A 17,519-nucleotide genomic window follows, 5' to 3' on the forward strand; every position below is an offset into this window, starting at 1 on the left:
GGGGAGAGCGGCCGCTGCCTTCACCGCCCAACAACGGGGTCTCAGCCCGGCGCTGGTTCAGGGTGCACCTCCACAGCCACCTTTGCCTCGTTCCCTGGGGCACAGGATGCTCCTGGCTGCTTCAGGGCTGCTCAGCCCCTCGCCTCCATCCCCAGCCCAGCAAGTCACCGGCCACCGAGGGTTTGTGCCGCATCCCCCAGCCCATGAAACTGGGGATGGTCTCAGCGGGCGGCGGGGAGACACGTTGGGTCCCCACACGCCGCCGAGCAGCGTGTCAGCCCGTGCCGCCGGCGTCAGCCCTGGCTGAATCACCCCCCAGATATTCCCCGCACAAAGGACCCATTTTCCTCTGGTTTCGCCACGCGGGTGTCACCGGCTCCGACCCGGCGGCTCCTGGGGCTCCCACCCTAAAACCTGGGCCCTGGACCAAAAATCCCCATTTCCACGAGCCTTATTCCCCCTTTTTTTTTTTTCATGAATGAGAAACACTCGTTTTACACGGCGAGGAAAAGGGAAGGGGGCTGCACAAACCTGGCAGCGAATGCACCCACGATGGCTGCTATGAACTGCGAAGTGCGGAGCGATGCAGGGCAGGGGGGGGTGTAAAACCCTGGCCCCCGGCTCCATAAATCCCGAGTTTAATGATTTAATTTTACCCTGCCTGAATCTCACATCAAAAGGGAATAAATCTCTCGGTGTTTATAGCCGTGGCTTTGTCACCAATTAGGATGTTGTTATTGGATTAGATGCAAGTAGATAGAAGCCTCCCGGGGCAAAGTCATCCTTGGGGGAAAGCCCAGCGGCTGGTGGGGGCTGCACTGGGACGGCGTTGGGCTGTGGGGGCTGATCCTGCCGGCTGGGCTGGAGGCGGAGGCGGATGCTCCTGGGGTTTGGCCCTGGAGGGATGCACGTGGCCGGGGGTGGGCACAGGAGCCCACAAAATTCAGCTTTACGCTGCCAGCTTGCTGCAGTGGGGGGTTGCCAGGATCTGGAGCCCGAATCAGTGTGTGGTGTCTAAGGGTTTTGGGAACAGAGACCACAAAGAGGGCCAGGTCCCGCTTGGGGTATCTTTTAGGGCTTGGCCATGGCTCCCTGGAGCACCCCCATTTCAGCTGGGCTTCAGGGGGGTCCCCGGCAGGTCTGGCCGCCACCGAACACCTTCACCTCATCCTGTTCCTCCTCGGCTTCCACTTCCCACCGCGGCCGAGGCACAAAAGAGCTTTTGTGGCCTCGGAAGGAGCGTTGCCAGACACAGGATGGGGCTTCCACAGCACATCTGTCCTCACAGCTGTGCTGGGGACCTGGGGGACCCGGGGATGCCACAGGGGACCCGGGAGGGGGGCGTGACCTTCCCAGGCAGGAGGTGCTCCAGCGTGGCCACCCTGGGCTGCACCCATGGGGTTGGAGGTGCACGCAGGGTGCAAGGTAGGACCGGGGGCTTGGGGACATTGGCTGGGACCTGCCCTCACTTTTAGTGCCCCATCCATCACCCCACTCAAAGGGCAGCGCAGGCAGCCGGGAGGCTGCGGTGCAGGAGCTTCCATTGCTGGGTTGCTGAGCAGCTCTGTGCCTCAGTTTCCCCACCTGAAGCAGAGCAGGGGGGAAGGGGACCCTCCGAGCTCGCAGAGGGGACGTGATGCTCCCTGGTTGCTCCTGGGATCTGCTGGGCCCCAAAGGAGGGGGTTCAGCACCATTTTCTCCCTGAGACGCTGTCGGGGAGGACACAGCCAGGGGGTTAACGAAGTCCCCTGTGCCCAGCGGTGTCACATTGAGGGGAAACCCCACCGGGGAGGGTGCACGGTGGGGACAAGACGGGGCTGCCTCGGGGAAGGCGGCTCCTCCGGGGTCTCCCTGGGCAGTGGGTTTGGGGTTTTTTTTTCCCCCCTCTTTTTTCCTTTTTAATCAGGATTCCTGGAACCGACGGGAGAGTGCTGCTTCCCTCTAGCGGCACCGGCCCTCCTGCCTGGGGGGCTGCTGGGCCCAGGGGGAGGCTCACGGCGGGGGAATAAAGGCCCTTTGTCCTCCGCCGGCACCCGCGGCGCTGGGGGCTGCCCGGGGGCTCTCCGCTTTCTCACGCCAAAGGGGACAAAGCGCATCACGGGTGTCCGCCCGCTCCGGAAGCAGCGTCGCGGGCAGGCGGGGGATGCGGCCGCGGGGCCGGGGTCCCTCCCTGGCACTGCCACCGCTTCGCCAAACCCCACCGATCCGCCGCTGTCCCCGCGCCCCGCCCCCGGACCCGCTGCCCCGGCAGGACCGGGCAAGGGCACTACAGGCGCGTGTTCCCCCGTGACGGAGCGCGGCGGGCACACGCCGGCCCGCCCGCCCGGGTGCTCCGGCAGCAGCTCCGGCCCCTGCCGGCCCCCGGCCCAGGCCCACACCGCCCCGCTGCGCCGCCGCCCCGCCGCCCGCCTTCCCCCCGCCATGACTACAGCTCCCAAGAGGCCCTGCGCGCAGCCGCAGCCAATGGGAAGCGGCCTTGCTCAGCCAGCGGGCCGCCGCGGGGCTCGCCGGGAGCGGGGAGGGACACGGAGAACTACATGTCCCAGAATGCCGCGGGGAGGCGCGGGGCCAATGAGGAGCGGGCGTCTTGGCGCGGCGCGCAGGCGCGCTGGGGCGGGGGGCGGCCGCGGCTTCATGTGGAGGTCAGGGGCGGTGCGGGAGGGGAGTGGGGCCGGAGGGCGCGGTGGGTCGTGGGGCCGGGGCCGGGGCCGGGAGCGAGCGGGGCCTTGGCTCCCGGGACCGCCTGTCCTGGGGGCAAGCGGCCTGGGAGGGAGCGGGGAGAGGGAGGCGGAGGCCTGGCGCGGGGAGGGGGGTGAGCCGGGCTGCGGGAGGCGGCTGGGCCGGGTTCGGGGTCCGGAGGGCCCGCAGAGGGGTAGCACAGAGGCGCTGGGGGAAGCCGTGATGCGGGGGCGAGTCCGGGGAGGCGGCCTGGGACTGCGGGGGGGTGCTGGGGTGGGGGTGCCCACACAGGCGGGGTGCTGCGGGGCCTCAGGCTCTGAGCCCGGGAGGGGGAGAGGCGTGAGGGCTGAGGTGGCTGTTGAGGGGAGGGAAGGAGGTGCTGGGGGGTACGCCAGCCCTGCAGGTCGGGTTTTTTTGGAGGGGGGCTAATCCTCGGCTCCGTAGGCACCCGCACCCAGGACCCCCCAGCCCTCTTGTTTTAACAAGCTCGTGTTTTTTTTGCAGGAGGGACTTTTTAAAGGGGCTGGAACTGGACGTGTGAAATGGCTGCGAAGGTGTTTGAGAGCCTTGGGAAGCTCGGCCTGGGGTTGGCTGTCGCAGGTGGAGTTGTCAATTCTGCTCTTTACAACGGTGAGTGGGAGAAGCTGAGTGTTTTAGTTCACTTTTTATCTTTTTTTTGTGTCAGTACTTTGGCTGCTCTGTGCTTTTATTGCTAATGGCATTGGGGGAGAATAGACATGAAGCCTTGCTGGGCGGTTTTATACCTTGTGAGTTGCACAAGCAAGGGGATTGCGAGGTCCTTCCTGTAGAAAGCTGTCACTTAGCTGCTGCCTTTGCGACCAGACGCAGGCCAGGAGTCATGGCTGCATCTTCTCTTTGCCTTGCTGCTCCCAATGATCTAATTAATTTCCTCTAGCAAAAGGCTTTAACTCCCTGACAGACCGTTTCCGTGGAGAGGGTTTTGGTGACGAGCAGGTACAACGGGTGGCAATAGTGAAACCATGCTTGATGTGCTGTTTTCTTCTCTAGTTGATGCGGGCCACAGAGCTGTCATCTTTGACCGGTTCCGCGGGGTCCAGGACGTCGTGGTAGGAGAAGGCACCCACTTCCTCATCCCCTGGGTACAGAAGCCCATCATTTTCGACTGCCGCTCTCGCCCCCGTAACATTCCTGTGATCACTGGCAGTAAAGGTGAGTTTGGACCCGGCAACTGTAAGAGAACCAGCTGCTCTGATGACTTTTTTTCTGGACGTGGAGATTCCACATGTCCCCAGGCCAGTTTGGCACAGAGTCAGGAATGGTTTGATTGGTTATGGAACAGATGAAGGGACCCTTCCTTCAGTCCCGTAAGTCATCCCTTTAAACACAAAGTCTCTGCCTTTACAGCAGGGCAAGGAATTCCCTGCATCGCAAACGAACTGAAGCCTCAATCATATCTGTCAGGAGGATTTGGATCCCAGGGTGAAAGGATGTTTAGTTGCCCTGGAGAGGACAGCTTCAGGGTATCTCCTGTCCCTGTGGTTTGCCACTAAACTCACGACTTTATTCCTACAGACCTACAGAACGTGAACATCACGTTGCGTATCCTGTTCAGACCAGTGACTGCCCAGTTACCGCGGATTTTTACCAGTATCGGAGAGGACTACGATGAGCGTGTCCTGCCCTCGATCACAACCGAAATCCTCAAGTCTGTGGTGGTAAGGACAGCGTGAGAGCTGCTGGGCTCTGCCCCTCATCCTTCTTTCCTCTTTGGGGCTCATGGGTGCAAAGGCAGGCAGGGCACGGAGAATCTGCCACTTCTTGGAGCTTTCTTCTCACTGTTGTCCATCCTGACTTCAGGCTCGCTTCGATGCTGGAGAATTGATCACTCAGAGAGAGCTGGTCTCAAGGCAAGTGAGCGAAGACCTCACAGAGAGAGCAGCAACCTTCGGGCTCATTCTGGATGATGTGTCCTTGGTAAGAGTTCTCCCTTTTCCAGTTTTTCTCTTTGGAGTGTGCCCAAATAAGAGCAGTGGAGAAGAGACTCTGTGGATGGCCAGAGAAGGGTGGGCTGGAAGTTTGGACATGTGGACTATGTCTGTCTGTCTGCAGTCGCGTGTGATGTAGCGGTTACAGCTCACGTTGGTACCTCTGGTGTTGTCGCTGGCCTGTGACCTTGAGCAAGCCCTTGAAGGCTCCACTGCGCTGGCTTATCGACAGACTTCGCTGTTGCAGGGCTTTTCTAGTTAAAATGAAGAGCAAACGCTGCTGTGGGTGATGGGTCAGGCTGCGCATTGCTCTAGAGAAGCTGCTGTTCCACAAGCACCCTGAGACACAGGGTCCTAGTCCTGTTCTTTTAGGCGTACTGGCTTTCCATCTCTATTCTAGTTTCACTGACACAGGCAGGCTGCCTCCCCCGTGGGAGCTGCGTGGGTCGCAGCAGTGCTGCTGTACACTGTCAGCATTGTGGACTTTGCTTGATTTCTGCCCTGCAGACCCATCTGACCTTTGGCAAGGAGTTCACGGAGGCGGTGGAAATGAAGCAAGTGGCCCAGCAAGAAGCAGAGCGAGCCAGATTCATTGTGGAAAAGGTACCTTGTCCTCCTGAGAAACTTGGAAATGGATCCTGCCGTTTCCTTCCCGCTTTAGCCTGCAGTGAACTGTCCAGGAGACTGAGCAGGTTGAATGACAAATGTCACTTAGTGTGATTTTTCAACCTTTTTTCCACAGTAGGCAGAAAAACAGTCTTAACAGAATATGGCTTTAAAATAAAATCACCTTCTGTCTTAGCTCTTCTACTGAGGAAGAGAACAGTAGGGTGGTGAAGTGGGAATCTGTTTTAAACATGACAATAGCATCTTCCTTCTCTCTTGCTCTTGTTTTCTCTGTTGCTTATTCCCCTTCTCATCTGTTTACTTTCAGGCTGAGCAGCAGAAGAAAGCAGCTGTCATCTCTGCTGAGGGAGACTCGAAAGCAGCTGAGCTGATTGCCAACTCGCTGGCCACTGCAGGCGATGGCTTGATTGAGCTGCGCAAGCTGGAGGCAGCTGAAGACATCGCTTACCAGCTCTCAAGGTCCCGCAACATCACCTACCTGCCCTCTGGACAGTCTGTGCTCCTCCAGCTACCGCAGTGAGCCTGGCTCGGCAGCCATAACTAGCCTGATCACCTCTACCTACCAGATCATCCCTTTCCAAAAGAATCTTTGTAATTTCCTCATTGGTAAAAGCAGAGGAAATTAAAATTCAACCCATTTTGAATTCTTAATCAAATCAAACTGAACACTCTTGACACCAAACCTGCATTCCTCCCACGTACAGTCAGAGCAGTGGCTCTGCTGACCATTAAGCTAGGTTTGAGAATTGCCCCTTTCCAGGCAGTTTGAGCAACAGGAGCAGAGTTCTCATCTGTTCACTCCTGGGTTGAACAAGTAGCCCGGGTGACTCCCTGACCACAAGAGTGCTGTATCCATCCAGTTTCACAGCGATGCTTCAGTGCCTTTAGGCTGGCTGAGCCAGGGTTCTTACAGACTTGCAGGTCCTGGACTATGGAAGAGGGACACTCAGGGCTTGCTCAAGACAGTCTTTTTTTCAGGTGTCACCTGAGAGTAAGAGGACATCTCTGCTGTTAGGGCAGTGGCTCTGCTGTGCCTGTGTGAACCGTAGCACGGATAGCTGGAGGCACAGATCGAGTGGATTGTGGCTGGGGGTGAGAATAGCAGAGATTCACTTTATGCAGTAGATAAATTTCAAGCGTGGAGGAGAAGATACTTCCTCTGCAGGAAATGCTTCTCATGTACATGCTGGCAATGGACATCTCCACTTCTCCCCCCGCCACCACACACTGATCTGTTTGCTGCCGCTTGCCCTGTTGTGCACTGTTGGTTCTTTCACCAAGGTCAGTAAAAGTGACAGTTGGCCTATTGCAAACGGCACCTGGGACAAAGAGGGGATGACTCGGTGCTCTGTGGCTCAGGCAGTCAGAGGTGGGCAGAATTCTCTGTTACATCAATGCTCTTTTTATTTAGGGAACCTGAATTGTGAGGAGGGATGTGATGGGTTTGAGATTGTATAACCAGCCTTCAATAAATGTCACGGTCCCAAGTGTAGTGGTGTGGGTTTGTTTTTTTTCTTTTTTGATACCTCAGAGGAATGAAGGTTAGGTCAGTGGAGCAAGACACCTCAGGATTGTGCTAGATTATTTGGATAAAAGTCACTTAACACAGGCAGACAGGTCTTGCTCCTGACAAAAGCTTGAAATATCATTCTTAGGCTGAATTCCTGCAACAAGGTAAGGCTGAGAGTATCTTGAGGTTATTGCAAGGGCTTTTAATTGCTTTCTTTGCACCGTTCAGGCTGTTGTTTACTGCATGTGCATACGTTTTCCAGGGTGCTCTTTTGATGCAACACTGTGCTGTTGGAAAGAAAACTGGGATGTATTGTACCAGGTACAGCCTACAGTGAACTTCAAACCCGTCAGTGGCTGTCAGGAGGCATGGTACCAGCCTGGCACACCGTTACCCCCATCCTGCAAGTGGGGTGCTCGTACCATGTCCGTTATCCCTGAGCAACGCAGTCGTAGGTGGGTGCCATTGCTACCCTGAGGATGTTGAGCCCTTGGGAAAGCTTCTGTGAATGGTGGGCTCATTGCATCATCATACAGCCCCCTGGGGCTGCTGCCCTCGCCTCTGGCAGGATGGGAAGACCTGCCTGCCTTTTCTGCTGGGCTGGGTATGCTCTTGCAGTGATGAGGTGCCTGAGCTTGCAAAATATTTTAAGCAGCTGAGCAGTCGGGTCCATAACTCCCAAATAACTTCCAGACCTCTTCCCTCTCCAGGGCTCTTGTTTTTATTCTTCTGGTTTACTGCTTCAGACACTTCCAAGGAAGCTTCCACTTTTCTCCCAAGGCTCCTTTTAAAGCCCCCTTAGCGTTTCCTGCGTTTCTCTCCGTTGGTTTCATGCACCAGGTGTTGGGCTCAAAACAGTGTGTCTGACATCCCTTCTCAGCTCCTGGGGCTCTGCATTACCTCTCCCTCCAGTTCTGCATTTTCAGTGGAGTGTGGAGTGTTTCCTGCTGCTTTTGCTGTTAGCCTCTTTGGAGGAGGTGTCTGAGGCTCTAACAGTGGCCCCTGGGTCTGATTAATCACCGTTTCCTTTGCTTTTGGGTGTAATTCTTTTTACAAATGTTCCCTGGCTGTTAACTGCTCCTTTACCCTCGCTCTGCCTCACTTAATGCTTAAAACTGCCATGAACTCAGGAGACTTCAAAGCTGCTCTTGAACCTGTAGCTGTCTCGGTGTGTGCTAGCTGAACCCCTTGTTTATATTGTGTTTATAGCCTTGTAGACTGTGTGCACCATCGTGCTATCTGGCTCCAGATGGGAACGGTGACCCTAAAATCAGGACGTGGTTTTGTGTGGGCTGCACAGGGATACTGGGTGAGGAAAGAGTGAGCAAGCAGTGCCTGGCATCCTCTGCCAAACTTCTCGGGTGCTGGCAGACTCCTTGCTATAAAAACAAAACAGAAAGTCAAGATTGTGTAGTCAAGGCCTGGCCTGCCTGGCATTCCTGGCCAAGGCTGGACTGGAGAGTCGAAGGCTGAGCTCCGCTTCCCAGGACGCTGGCCCTTCCCTCGCAGCGTTTGGGAGGTGTCAGCAGGGTGTGAGCACTCGCTCTCAGTGCTCTACTTGTCAGGGCAACAGAAAGAGCTTCGGGCTTGGGTAACATGAAGGCAGGCTGCCCTCGCTGCGCGAACAAACAAGGCGTCCCCACCCTCTCTGTTTGGCATTTCTAACCTTGTTGCTCTTAATAATCCAGGAACAAAAACTTGCTCGTCAAAGTAGAGCGCAACCTGGGGTGGAGAAACAAGAAAGGGTCAAGGCACGTGGCTTTGTACTGAGGGCAGAGAGGAGTTCTGTTGTGCAGGTCCTGGTCTGCCCTCCCAGAGACCCTGTGTAAACCAGCTGCTTATGAGCCTGTCACCTGCTGGCCTGCCCTTTACTGGGGATTGCAGCCATGCTAAAACTTTTGCTTTGGGGAGGGGAGTGCTTTCTGTGGGCAGTTTTTCTTTATTTTTGCCACCTATTTGCACAAAACACTTTGAATTTAGTATATTTGACTTTTAATCCACCATCAAATTAGTTTGAAATTGGTTTTCTTGGGAGGAAGGACAGCATGATTGCCTAAAGCCAGTGCTTCCCCAGCAAGGTTGGATGTGTTACTGGGCTGAAGAAAGCACACACTTCCTTAAGCAACCCAGCTAAAATGGCCCAAAAATTTACTCGGAGAACGACGCTTCTCCAGACCTCTGCCTGGGTGTTCACTAGTCAGAATCAAGTGCCCTTCTGTCAGGCTCTCCCTCCCCACAGCTCACCTCCACCGACATCACACCAGGTACTCCTGGATCTTTCCATTTTCCAACAAATTGTTACATTTAGCACCAAAGTCTTGGGGCTGGGGGTGTTTCGTGGGTGAGTGATGGAGGCTGTAGCTTTGCTGCTAATCGTGACAGGCCGCGTTAGGCAGGAAGGACCTTGGGAAGAGGTCACCTCCTTCAGAAGGCAGGATGAAGGCAAGCTGAGGAGCGGCGAGGCCAGCAGCCAGGCTGCTCGCCCACCAGATGGCAGCAGCAATGCTGCTCTCTGCATGGGAAGGATGGCGGGGGCCTAAGGGTGTCCCGTGGGGACAGGTGAGTGGGGAGGTCACCCTGCTCTGGGCAGAGGACGCAAGGAGTGGAGGTGGACAAGGGCAAACACAACAGCACAGTCTCAGGGTAAGGAAGAAAAAGCACAGCCTGGCAGGAGAGCTGGCTGACACACAATACCACTGGGGCAGGCTGGTACGAGGGTTTAGCCCCTGTGCCAGGCTCTCCTGGTAAGCCTCTGATGCCCATTCTGCTCTGAGCAGCTCCAGGTTTTAATTCCTACTCCTAAGGCAGCACACTGAAAGGTGCAAATGCCTGTCTCTCTCTTTCTAACCCTGGTCCCAGGGTGGCTTGGCTTTGCAGCGTGTCTCCTTGCAGCCCTTTGAGGATTCCTCCTTTCCCACCCGCCAAAGGCCATCCCTGGTTTATTACTAATTCACAGTGGACAGGAACAACAGAAATGTCTCGGCGTGACTTCAGAGGTGCAAGTTGTTTCATCTCATTAGAAAAACGGCATTGCTTCCTCAGGTCCAGAACGTTAGGATGATGAATTCATACTGGAGAGCCCAGCATTGGTAAGAGCATGGCAATTTTTTAATCTGAAGCCCTGTAGCTTTGTGGCTCCAGTGATTAGAGTATTGGCAGCACAGACTCATAACTTGTATTCTCTGAATACAGCCCAAAAACGAAGCTACCAGGACCAGGTTTTGGGCAAAGTCTGCTGGTAATGGGCAACAAGACCTGCTGGGTCCACTGAAGGGCCCTGTATGAGGGGGACTGCAGCCCTCTCTGCCTCCAGAACATATCTCCCACTTGAGACCAAAAAGCAGCAGTTCGTTGCCACCTTCACACATCACACCCCTACAAACCAAGGTGAAATCTCCCTGCCCACTGCTCTGCCTTGGCTGCAAAACTCCAGAGAGGTTTGGTTTTGTTTTTTCTTTTTCTGGGAGACTTTGCCTTACTTCTCCTTCCTTTCATGCTAGTGGAAGAGCTCAGCTCTGCACCACCCACAGCAGCTGGGCCAGCCTGCTAGCAACATTCAGACCAGCCAAACAAGCTTTTGTTCATGATAAACAAACAGGAAACTGCCTGATTTCCTCTGTGTGTTCACCCTCTCTTGCGCGCGCTCTCTCCCTATTTAATAGATAACCAGCCTACCTGACTTGTGAAGAGACCAAAAGCAACCACGTGGACAGGCACTCTAGAGCAGTGCTAATTTGCAGCATGGCTACTGCACTGAAATGGGCATCTGCTCCCTGACAGTCGCTGATGCACCGGAGCCGAAGCCTCTCCAGGTAAGGGAGCTCCCCGAGTTTGCGATAATTTATACCCTGCAGCAAGCTGGCAGCGTGTCTGAAGTGGTTAGAGCAAGGGATAGGGAGGAGTTTCCTTATTGCTTCCTTTGTGCTGTTTACATCCAAGTGGATCTAGCAGAAAATGCCTCTGTCCTGAAACACAGAGGATGTGGGGGGAGAAAGTACTTGTGGAAGCGGGTAGGAAATAATGTCCTAAGCCAGGCCAGAGCTCGGCTTGGCTGGGAGATGGGGAGCAATTCATAGGGCCAAATTTGGTTTAATTATTCCTTGCCTGGCACTAGTCAGTGCTGGGGCCTGAGACGTTCCTCATATGCCTGTTTTCCATCAGCAGGATGGAGCTGACTTCAGTCCAGCGAGTCCTGACTTACACTAGTGTAACTCTCGGAGGTCGGTCAGGTTTATTTAGGGATGACTTGACTTTTTGTGCTTTGGTTTTCTACTTGGTGAAGCAGGAGACGACTGTCAGAGGTAGAGAGGTGTCAGGGTGAGTGGTGGGGGACATAAGGTATACTCTAGCTGGTGGATACAGAACAAACTTTCAGAGAAGCACCTGATGTCTTCAGGAAAATACAGTGGATGCTGCTTTTAACCACGTACCCACCCACAGCCATGCTGGGTTCACTTTCCCCACTGACAGAAAGCAGTAAAAGAACAAATCTAAGGGAAAAGGACCTGGTGGAGCAGGCGTCCAGTTCTTGCTGAACACACCGCCAGAAAGGAGAGGAACTAGAGAGCCTGGGAAGCTCCCATGGGAGGCTGAGCTCAACTGCTGCTGTAAAAACAGCATTTGGGGTTCCCCACACTAGATCTGCACACGATGCTGATCTGGACTGAGTCAGAAACCTGCAGGGAGTTATCCTTGATCTCTGACAAGCCAAAGCTGTGCATGAGCATGGGAAATTGCATGCCAAACTGAGCTGCAGGAGGGCAGTGCAGAAGGTGGAGTCAGTGGAAGATGCTAGTTGCAAGACATGTTTGCGTCCCCCACGCTGGTAGGGATAGCAAGGCAGGAAGGGCAGGAGGAAGCTAGGACAGAGCGCGTGCAGGACGCCTCTGAAGCAGTAGGTTAAAAATATTCAAGAGAGGCAAGAACAGGAAGGAAGCAGGGGTTAAGCCTGAACAAGGTGAGTCTATCCCAGAGACATTAATTCAAACATGACTTTCATGGGTATAAGTCTTGCAGTGCCCATTCTGCAAAGCTGGTGAATACAGCCCTGCTGAGGTTTTGTTTCTGTTGCTTACAGCATCTTCCTCCCAAGCACAGCGTTTCATGGGAGCTTTTCAAACCCAGAGGAATGTTTCTACACAAAAAGCTAGGCTGGAAGATTGGGTGTGAATGGAAAGGACTCTCGTTAAACCAGTTTGTTCCTCACTAGACAAGGTACACGGACCCTACTAGCACTGCTTTGGTAGGGGCTGATGCTGATCTGAGCAGAAGTGCTCTTAAGGCAGGAACAGAAATATCATCTCCCACAGCCTGCTATGGTAATGTTTCCATTTAACAGTTACATTACCCCAGCACAAACCTTACAACTTCCCTTATGCAGGCAGTCTGCTGGGGAGACCACCTGAGATTACAGTGTAACACCAAAGCTGATTAAACAGACACTAAAAGAGCAAAAGCCCAGTTCTGTGAGTTTCCCCCCCTCCCATCTTGCCCTTGTCCAACTACCGTATCCCAGAATCTGTATTTTATTTTATTACAAAAAAAAAAAAGCACAAAACCAAGGCTCCACAAAGAGAACTTTATTTTTTTGTGGCATGATTTTTATACAGAGGCTGATGGCTCTGATAATACAGTCATGTTACCACCCTGCCCACCGTACTCCAAAGAAAGCTTACAACCCACACACGGATCTGCCAGGCTTTTCTGCATTGTACAAGGCTGTCACTGCTGCCCTGCCCAGGCTGAGTTCAAGCCCTTAATGCACAAGGCCCTGTAAAACCATGGTGAAACCAGCTGGCCATGCTGGGTCCCTGCAGAGCTGCCCCTCAGCACCTGGGTGCTTGAACTGCAGCATTAACATACTTGTCAGGGGGGCCGAGTGTGTCTTCTCAGAAGGGCAGAGTTAAAGCTACTGGTACCACCAGTGGGTGCCTCAGTCTGGAGTTCTGCTTCTCAGGTGTTTATTGCATGTCAGTGCTGCCTGTGCCCTGCTGCTCTGAAGGTCTAATCTCAGGCACAAGGACATGGTGGTGGGTGTTAGCTCTGCAATATTATTTAGAGACAGTTAATCTTTAATTGTGGCCTTATACTGAACTAGTAAAGGAGAAGAGAGTATGGGAACAGGAATTTCCTCTGCTTGAACTTCTACTTTGCTCTGTAGAGTCTCAAAGCCCAGCACCTCTGCACTCGGTGGTGGTGGTTCCCTCAGACAGTGCAGGGCTTCCTGTGACAAGAGCTAGCAGGAAAAACCCTTTGTTTTCCTTTTGCTTCCTTTCCCATTGCTTGAGAGGATCCTGGATCCTACAGGACATAGCAGGATACCTAAAAGATAAAGCATTAATCTGAGAGTCAGCTGGTTGGGTTGCAGACTGGGGCAGCAAGGTGTCAGTGCCCTGCTTGTGCCTCAGTTTTTCTCACCCTTGGCTTGTTTTCCTAGTGGGGCAGGGCCTGTTCTCTGCAGCGTCCTGAAGCAGCACCTAGTTCCAAGGGCCTTTCTCCCTTGGGGAAGGACAAAGAGTCCCAGTTGCAACTGCACTCTCACAAGGTCCTCAGTGTCAAGTCATGCCCAGTTCAGGCTGTTCCCAAAACAGAACTGTTACGATGTGGAGGCCTCAGCAAAGCACCAAGCATGCAGAGAAGGGCTAGTGCTGTTCCACCTGGCCCAGCTTAGTGCCAGTACCAACAAGCCACCAACAGTCACCGTGGGAGGAAGCAGGTAGGACAGCAGGAAAGGGGCCCATCTCCCTGTTGGCTGTGGGAAGAAAGAGGCCTAGAAGGGCTGGTTTGCTGGCTGCCGAGTTTTCTGAGAAATCATCACAAGAAATCATCACAGCAGGAGTCCGGATGAAGCACAGAGCCATCGCTGCCTGGGCAAAGCCAAGAACTCCTGTAAACTGGGCCCCATCTCGCAGCAGCACAGCTCACGTGGGTCTGCAGGCCCCGGACTGGGCAGGCATCTCCCTTACTAGAGGATTCCAGCCCTGGCTTGCTGCCGGAAAGCCATATAAAATAACCAGAGCAGATGGCTCAGGGATTGCCCAGGAACACCCAGCTTTGCAAACCCAAGAAGCCTGCCCATGCCACAGGAAAATTAACTGCTGATTAAGAGTTCACCTGTTTGATTTTCCCCCACACTATTCTGTACCTGGTGCTAGTGGTTACCCCACAGAGCTGCATCTCAACAATACTCTTACTCATTAAATTTGCTTTCTCAGCAAGTCTAGAACATCTAGTCCTCTAGAAAAAACAGAGGTGGGTAACACACTGTTCTCCTGTGTCTGCAGCCCCTGGCCCAGCAAATTCTCATACTTTTATTATACTTTTCACCCTGAAAGGTCCTAAGCTGCTTAGCAGAAAAAAGATCTGGTTTCCAGGAAGGACAATGTCACCTACTGCTGTCTCACTGCTACTTCTGGATTGAGTTGCAAACAGCTGCTTGCTGAAACACTGCAGCAGTTGAGGGAGGAAGTGAAGATCTGTATCACCTGTCCCTGGCACCAGCACCACATGCAATGAGGAGAACACATGAGGGCATTTCCCACACTGATTATGCTCTAGAGAGAAGGGAAATGTCAGAGAGAGGGGACACAGGAGCCACAGCATCTTACTGAGCAGGGAACAAGATGCAGAAAGTTGCCTCTAGAAGTTACACACCAGTGTGACGGGAAAGCAGAGATGACAGTAAGGAAATCAGAGGGCTGATAAGGATCTGTGGCTGTGAAGCAGGTGTGTGCTAGGGAGCAGATCATGTGCAAGCAGAGATGTGGGGCTGTTGCTGCATTTTGTTTGCTTCCCTTTACCTAGCTGACATGTCTTTTCATGTCAAAAGCTAGATCAAAGAGAGGGATGTAAATAGCTGAAACAGGCTTCCTTGTGGGAACAGGGCTGAGTGCCACAGCCAGCCTCTCAGCTGGATCCCTCCCTGGGAGCAGCATGAGGAGCTGCCACCCTCCATTAGCCAAACACCCAGGGAAGAAAGCGTGTGACTGCAAGGTGCCCTGGGCATTCCGCAGCCAAACCAGGCAGCAAGGCTAGGAAGAGTCACTCTTCTCTGCAATAGTCTCTTCCCTAAGCCACTGCTGATGGTGATGGGCCACAGCAGGGCCATGAGAACAAAGTGTTTTGGTTTCATCACGTCAGAAGCCCTTCAGAGTCCAAGGATATTTGCTCTCGGTCCCTGATTTTATTTTTTTTTTAAACTTTCCCTCTGCAGAGTCATGGTGTCCACTGAGAAAGAGGGACTTAACACTTCCTTTTAATCTCTGCATAGCTCTTATTTGGGGGGAGTGAAATAACCCTCACTGACATATGAAGCTGATGACACAGAGCACCTTTGTCAGGAAAGGCCCCTGCAACCCTCCAGTAGCCATTTCAACACGAGGGGACCTCACGCTGCAGGCTCAGGGTAAGGAAGCCAGATTAGAGAACCACAGACTGCATCAGAGAAGAGGGAACAGCAAAACAGCCTGGGAGACCAAATGCTCTCCTCCCATGCTGGAGAGAGAGATCATCAAAGCCCTGGCCTACTCATGTCCCATAGATGGACACCAGCAGTGGCTTCGCCTTTGGGTGTTGAAATAGTTGGTGGCATTACTCCTTATCTGTGCTCCTTTAGACAAGAGTACACCCTGTTTTCCAATGTCTCTCAGTTGTCCCTCTGCTGAAATCCCATATTTGGAAGAGGGGCTCTGTCACTGCTGTCATGTTCATTCACCTTCCAAGAAAAAGGTCCCCAGCATTTTCCTTCCTGCCCTTTTCAAGGCAGGAAATTCTACTACATGGCACATACACACAGTTAACCAACAGTAGCACCACATCCCCTGACATCCTCTACCTATTTTTCTCAAGAAGCTGCATTGCAGAAGGGCGTTGGGCTGAGACGGAGCACTGCCCACGCTCTCAAAGCCCAGGGTCTCCCCTGGCTACCCCTTCCCTCTCCAGCTATACAGTCCCAGCAGAGATGAGAAGAGCCTGGGGCTTGCTCTCAACTGCACCAGCTAGTAACAGCTCCCATGGGGCCGGTCAGAGCAAAGTGTGCTGTGCTCTGCTCCTTTCCCATGCCCCCGCTGCAGGGGTTGCTGGGGCAAAGAAAAAAACTGGCAACATAGTTCTGATCTCACCACGGGGCTTCCTCAGCCTACGCTGCCCCTTTTATTTGATCGTGAACTTTGACTCTGAAAGCCCCAATCCCTGCTCTGCACAGGGAGCTCAAATCTGGGTTGTATGTTCAATAATCAAGAGCAGGTCAAATACACTGGCATGTAATGTTACATTTCAGGGGGGTGAAGGTGTATAGATTTTTTGCAGAACTTCAAATCAAGCGCCCTACACTGCTGGGGGGGTTATTTGTGGCAGACAAAGCAGATGAGGAAACAAACCACAGGTAGAGAAGGGATTGCAGACTAAAGGGTTTAAAAAAAGGGGACTAGAGCAGGAACACGAGTCTGAGACTGGGCAAGAGGGAGCCAAAGCTACATGGCACAAGAGATTTCTACAGTCCCTGGGAAGCAGCTAACACTACCAAAAGGGCTGGTGCCCTTCCCCCTTTTCCTGTTTCTGCTACTCTCGCTCATTCTTTCACCGCCGCCAAACCTAAACCACAGCAGTGCTCTTCCCTCCTACACAGCGCTCAGCAGTGGTTTTCAGGGCTACGGAGGAGGCTTCACAGCTTCCTGGGAGACGTGGTACCGCTGCGAAACGCTGTGCCAGCCTGGAAAGCAACAGCCCCGACCCTTCCCACATCCTTTTATGAGCCACCTGCCACCAACAGGGAGCTCTACCAGCAAAAAGTATTTTTTTTACTTCTTGTCACATCTGCCTCATCCATCAGGCCTGGGTGCTGCAGGTGGGTGTCATCAAGAAACCACAGGCCAGAGTTAAGTAGTTATTAGTATTTTAAGGGGAGAGGAAGGGTTTGAACGAGTGGGAGCTGGGGTTTGGCATAGTAACAGAAGCAACCGACTCCTCTGGCTACTGTAAATCAGATAGGGCCTCACTCCTGAGGCCTTTCTTAAGGTCTTACCTGGCTCTTGAGGGGCAGCTCGGTCACCCTACACGACACACGGCCCTTTCAAGGCGCCTCCCATCCCGAGGCCACAGCCGCTCCCTCACGACAGCTGCTGTGTGAAGCGTTATCCCCATTTATCCGTGAGGAGCGGGGGCCTGGCGCCGACCCGGCCGCCGTTACGGCCATTATTCCCCCGGCTACCGGCGGCAGGGCTGCGACCGGGGGCCTTCACCGGAGCGACCGAGGTGCCCGCGGAGCGAGGCAAGGCGTGGGCCGGGGTTAGCCGCAGCGCGGTGGAGCGCTCGCCGCAGCTTGCCCAGCTCAGCTGACTGCAATTAGGGCGGCCTCTCTAATTACCTCAGCGGAGTTAACGGTCGGCCGCGCGGAGGGGAGGGGAGGGGAGCGGGCGCCCTCCCCCGCCTTCCCGCCGCCTCACCTGAGCCCCACGGGGCGCCGGCCCCCGCGCATGCGCAGCCCCCCCCGCCCCGCGCCTCACCTGCGCTCCGCGCTCCCCTCCGGCCCCGCCGCAGCCCGAGGTGAATAGCGAAGGGCGGGAGCGCGGGGGGGGTGCGAGGCAGCCGCCCGACAGCGCATGCGCCCCCGGGCGCCGCGCGCCGGCCCCGCTCCCCTCAGCCTATGGGTGTCCCGTTCCCCCCCCCCCCCTTCCCTCCCCGCGCGCGCTCCCCGGCTCGCGCACCCCCCCCCATCCCGCGCGCGCGGCAACCACCTT

General features: G+C 54.5%; 1 protein-coding gene across 2 annotated transcripts; it reads left to right on the forward strand.

Moving 5' to 3' along the window:
• Window positions 1–2,600: 2,600 nt before the first annotated feature.
• PHB1 (prohibitin 1) lies at window positions 2,601–6,765 on the forward strand. 2 transcript variants are annotated; one of them, XM_068418624.1, is made up of 7 exons: window positions 2,601–2,642; window positions 3,184–3,309; window positions 3,709–3,870; window positions 4,234–4,376; window positions 4,519–4,635; window positions 5,154–5,249; window positions 5,581–6,765. In XM_068418624.1, the coding sequence occupies exons 2-7, from the start codon at window positions 3,222–3,224 to the stop codon at window positions 5,791–5,793; spliced, it is 819 nt and encodes a 272-aa protein (XP_068274725.1). In that variant the 5' UTR covers window positions 2,601–2,642; window positions 3,184–3,221; the 3' UTR covers window positions 5,794–6,765. The 2 variants fall into 2 exon arrangements, with proteins under 2 accessions (XP_068274725.1, XP_068274726.1); XM_068418625.1 differs by lacking the exon at window positions 2,601–2,642 and adding an exon at window positions 2,665–2,683.
• Window positions 6,766–17,519: the final 10,754 nt, after the last annotated feature.

Source organism: Nyctibius grandis, chromosome 26 (genome assembly GCF_013368605.1).
Source record: "Nyctibius grandis isolate bNycGra1 chromosome 26, bNycGra1.pri, whole genome shotgun sequence".
In the NCBI taxonomy this organism is placed as follows: Eukaryota; Metazoa; Chordata; class Aves; order Nyctibiiformes; family Nyctibiidae; genus Nyctibius; species Nyctibius grandis.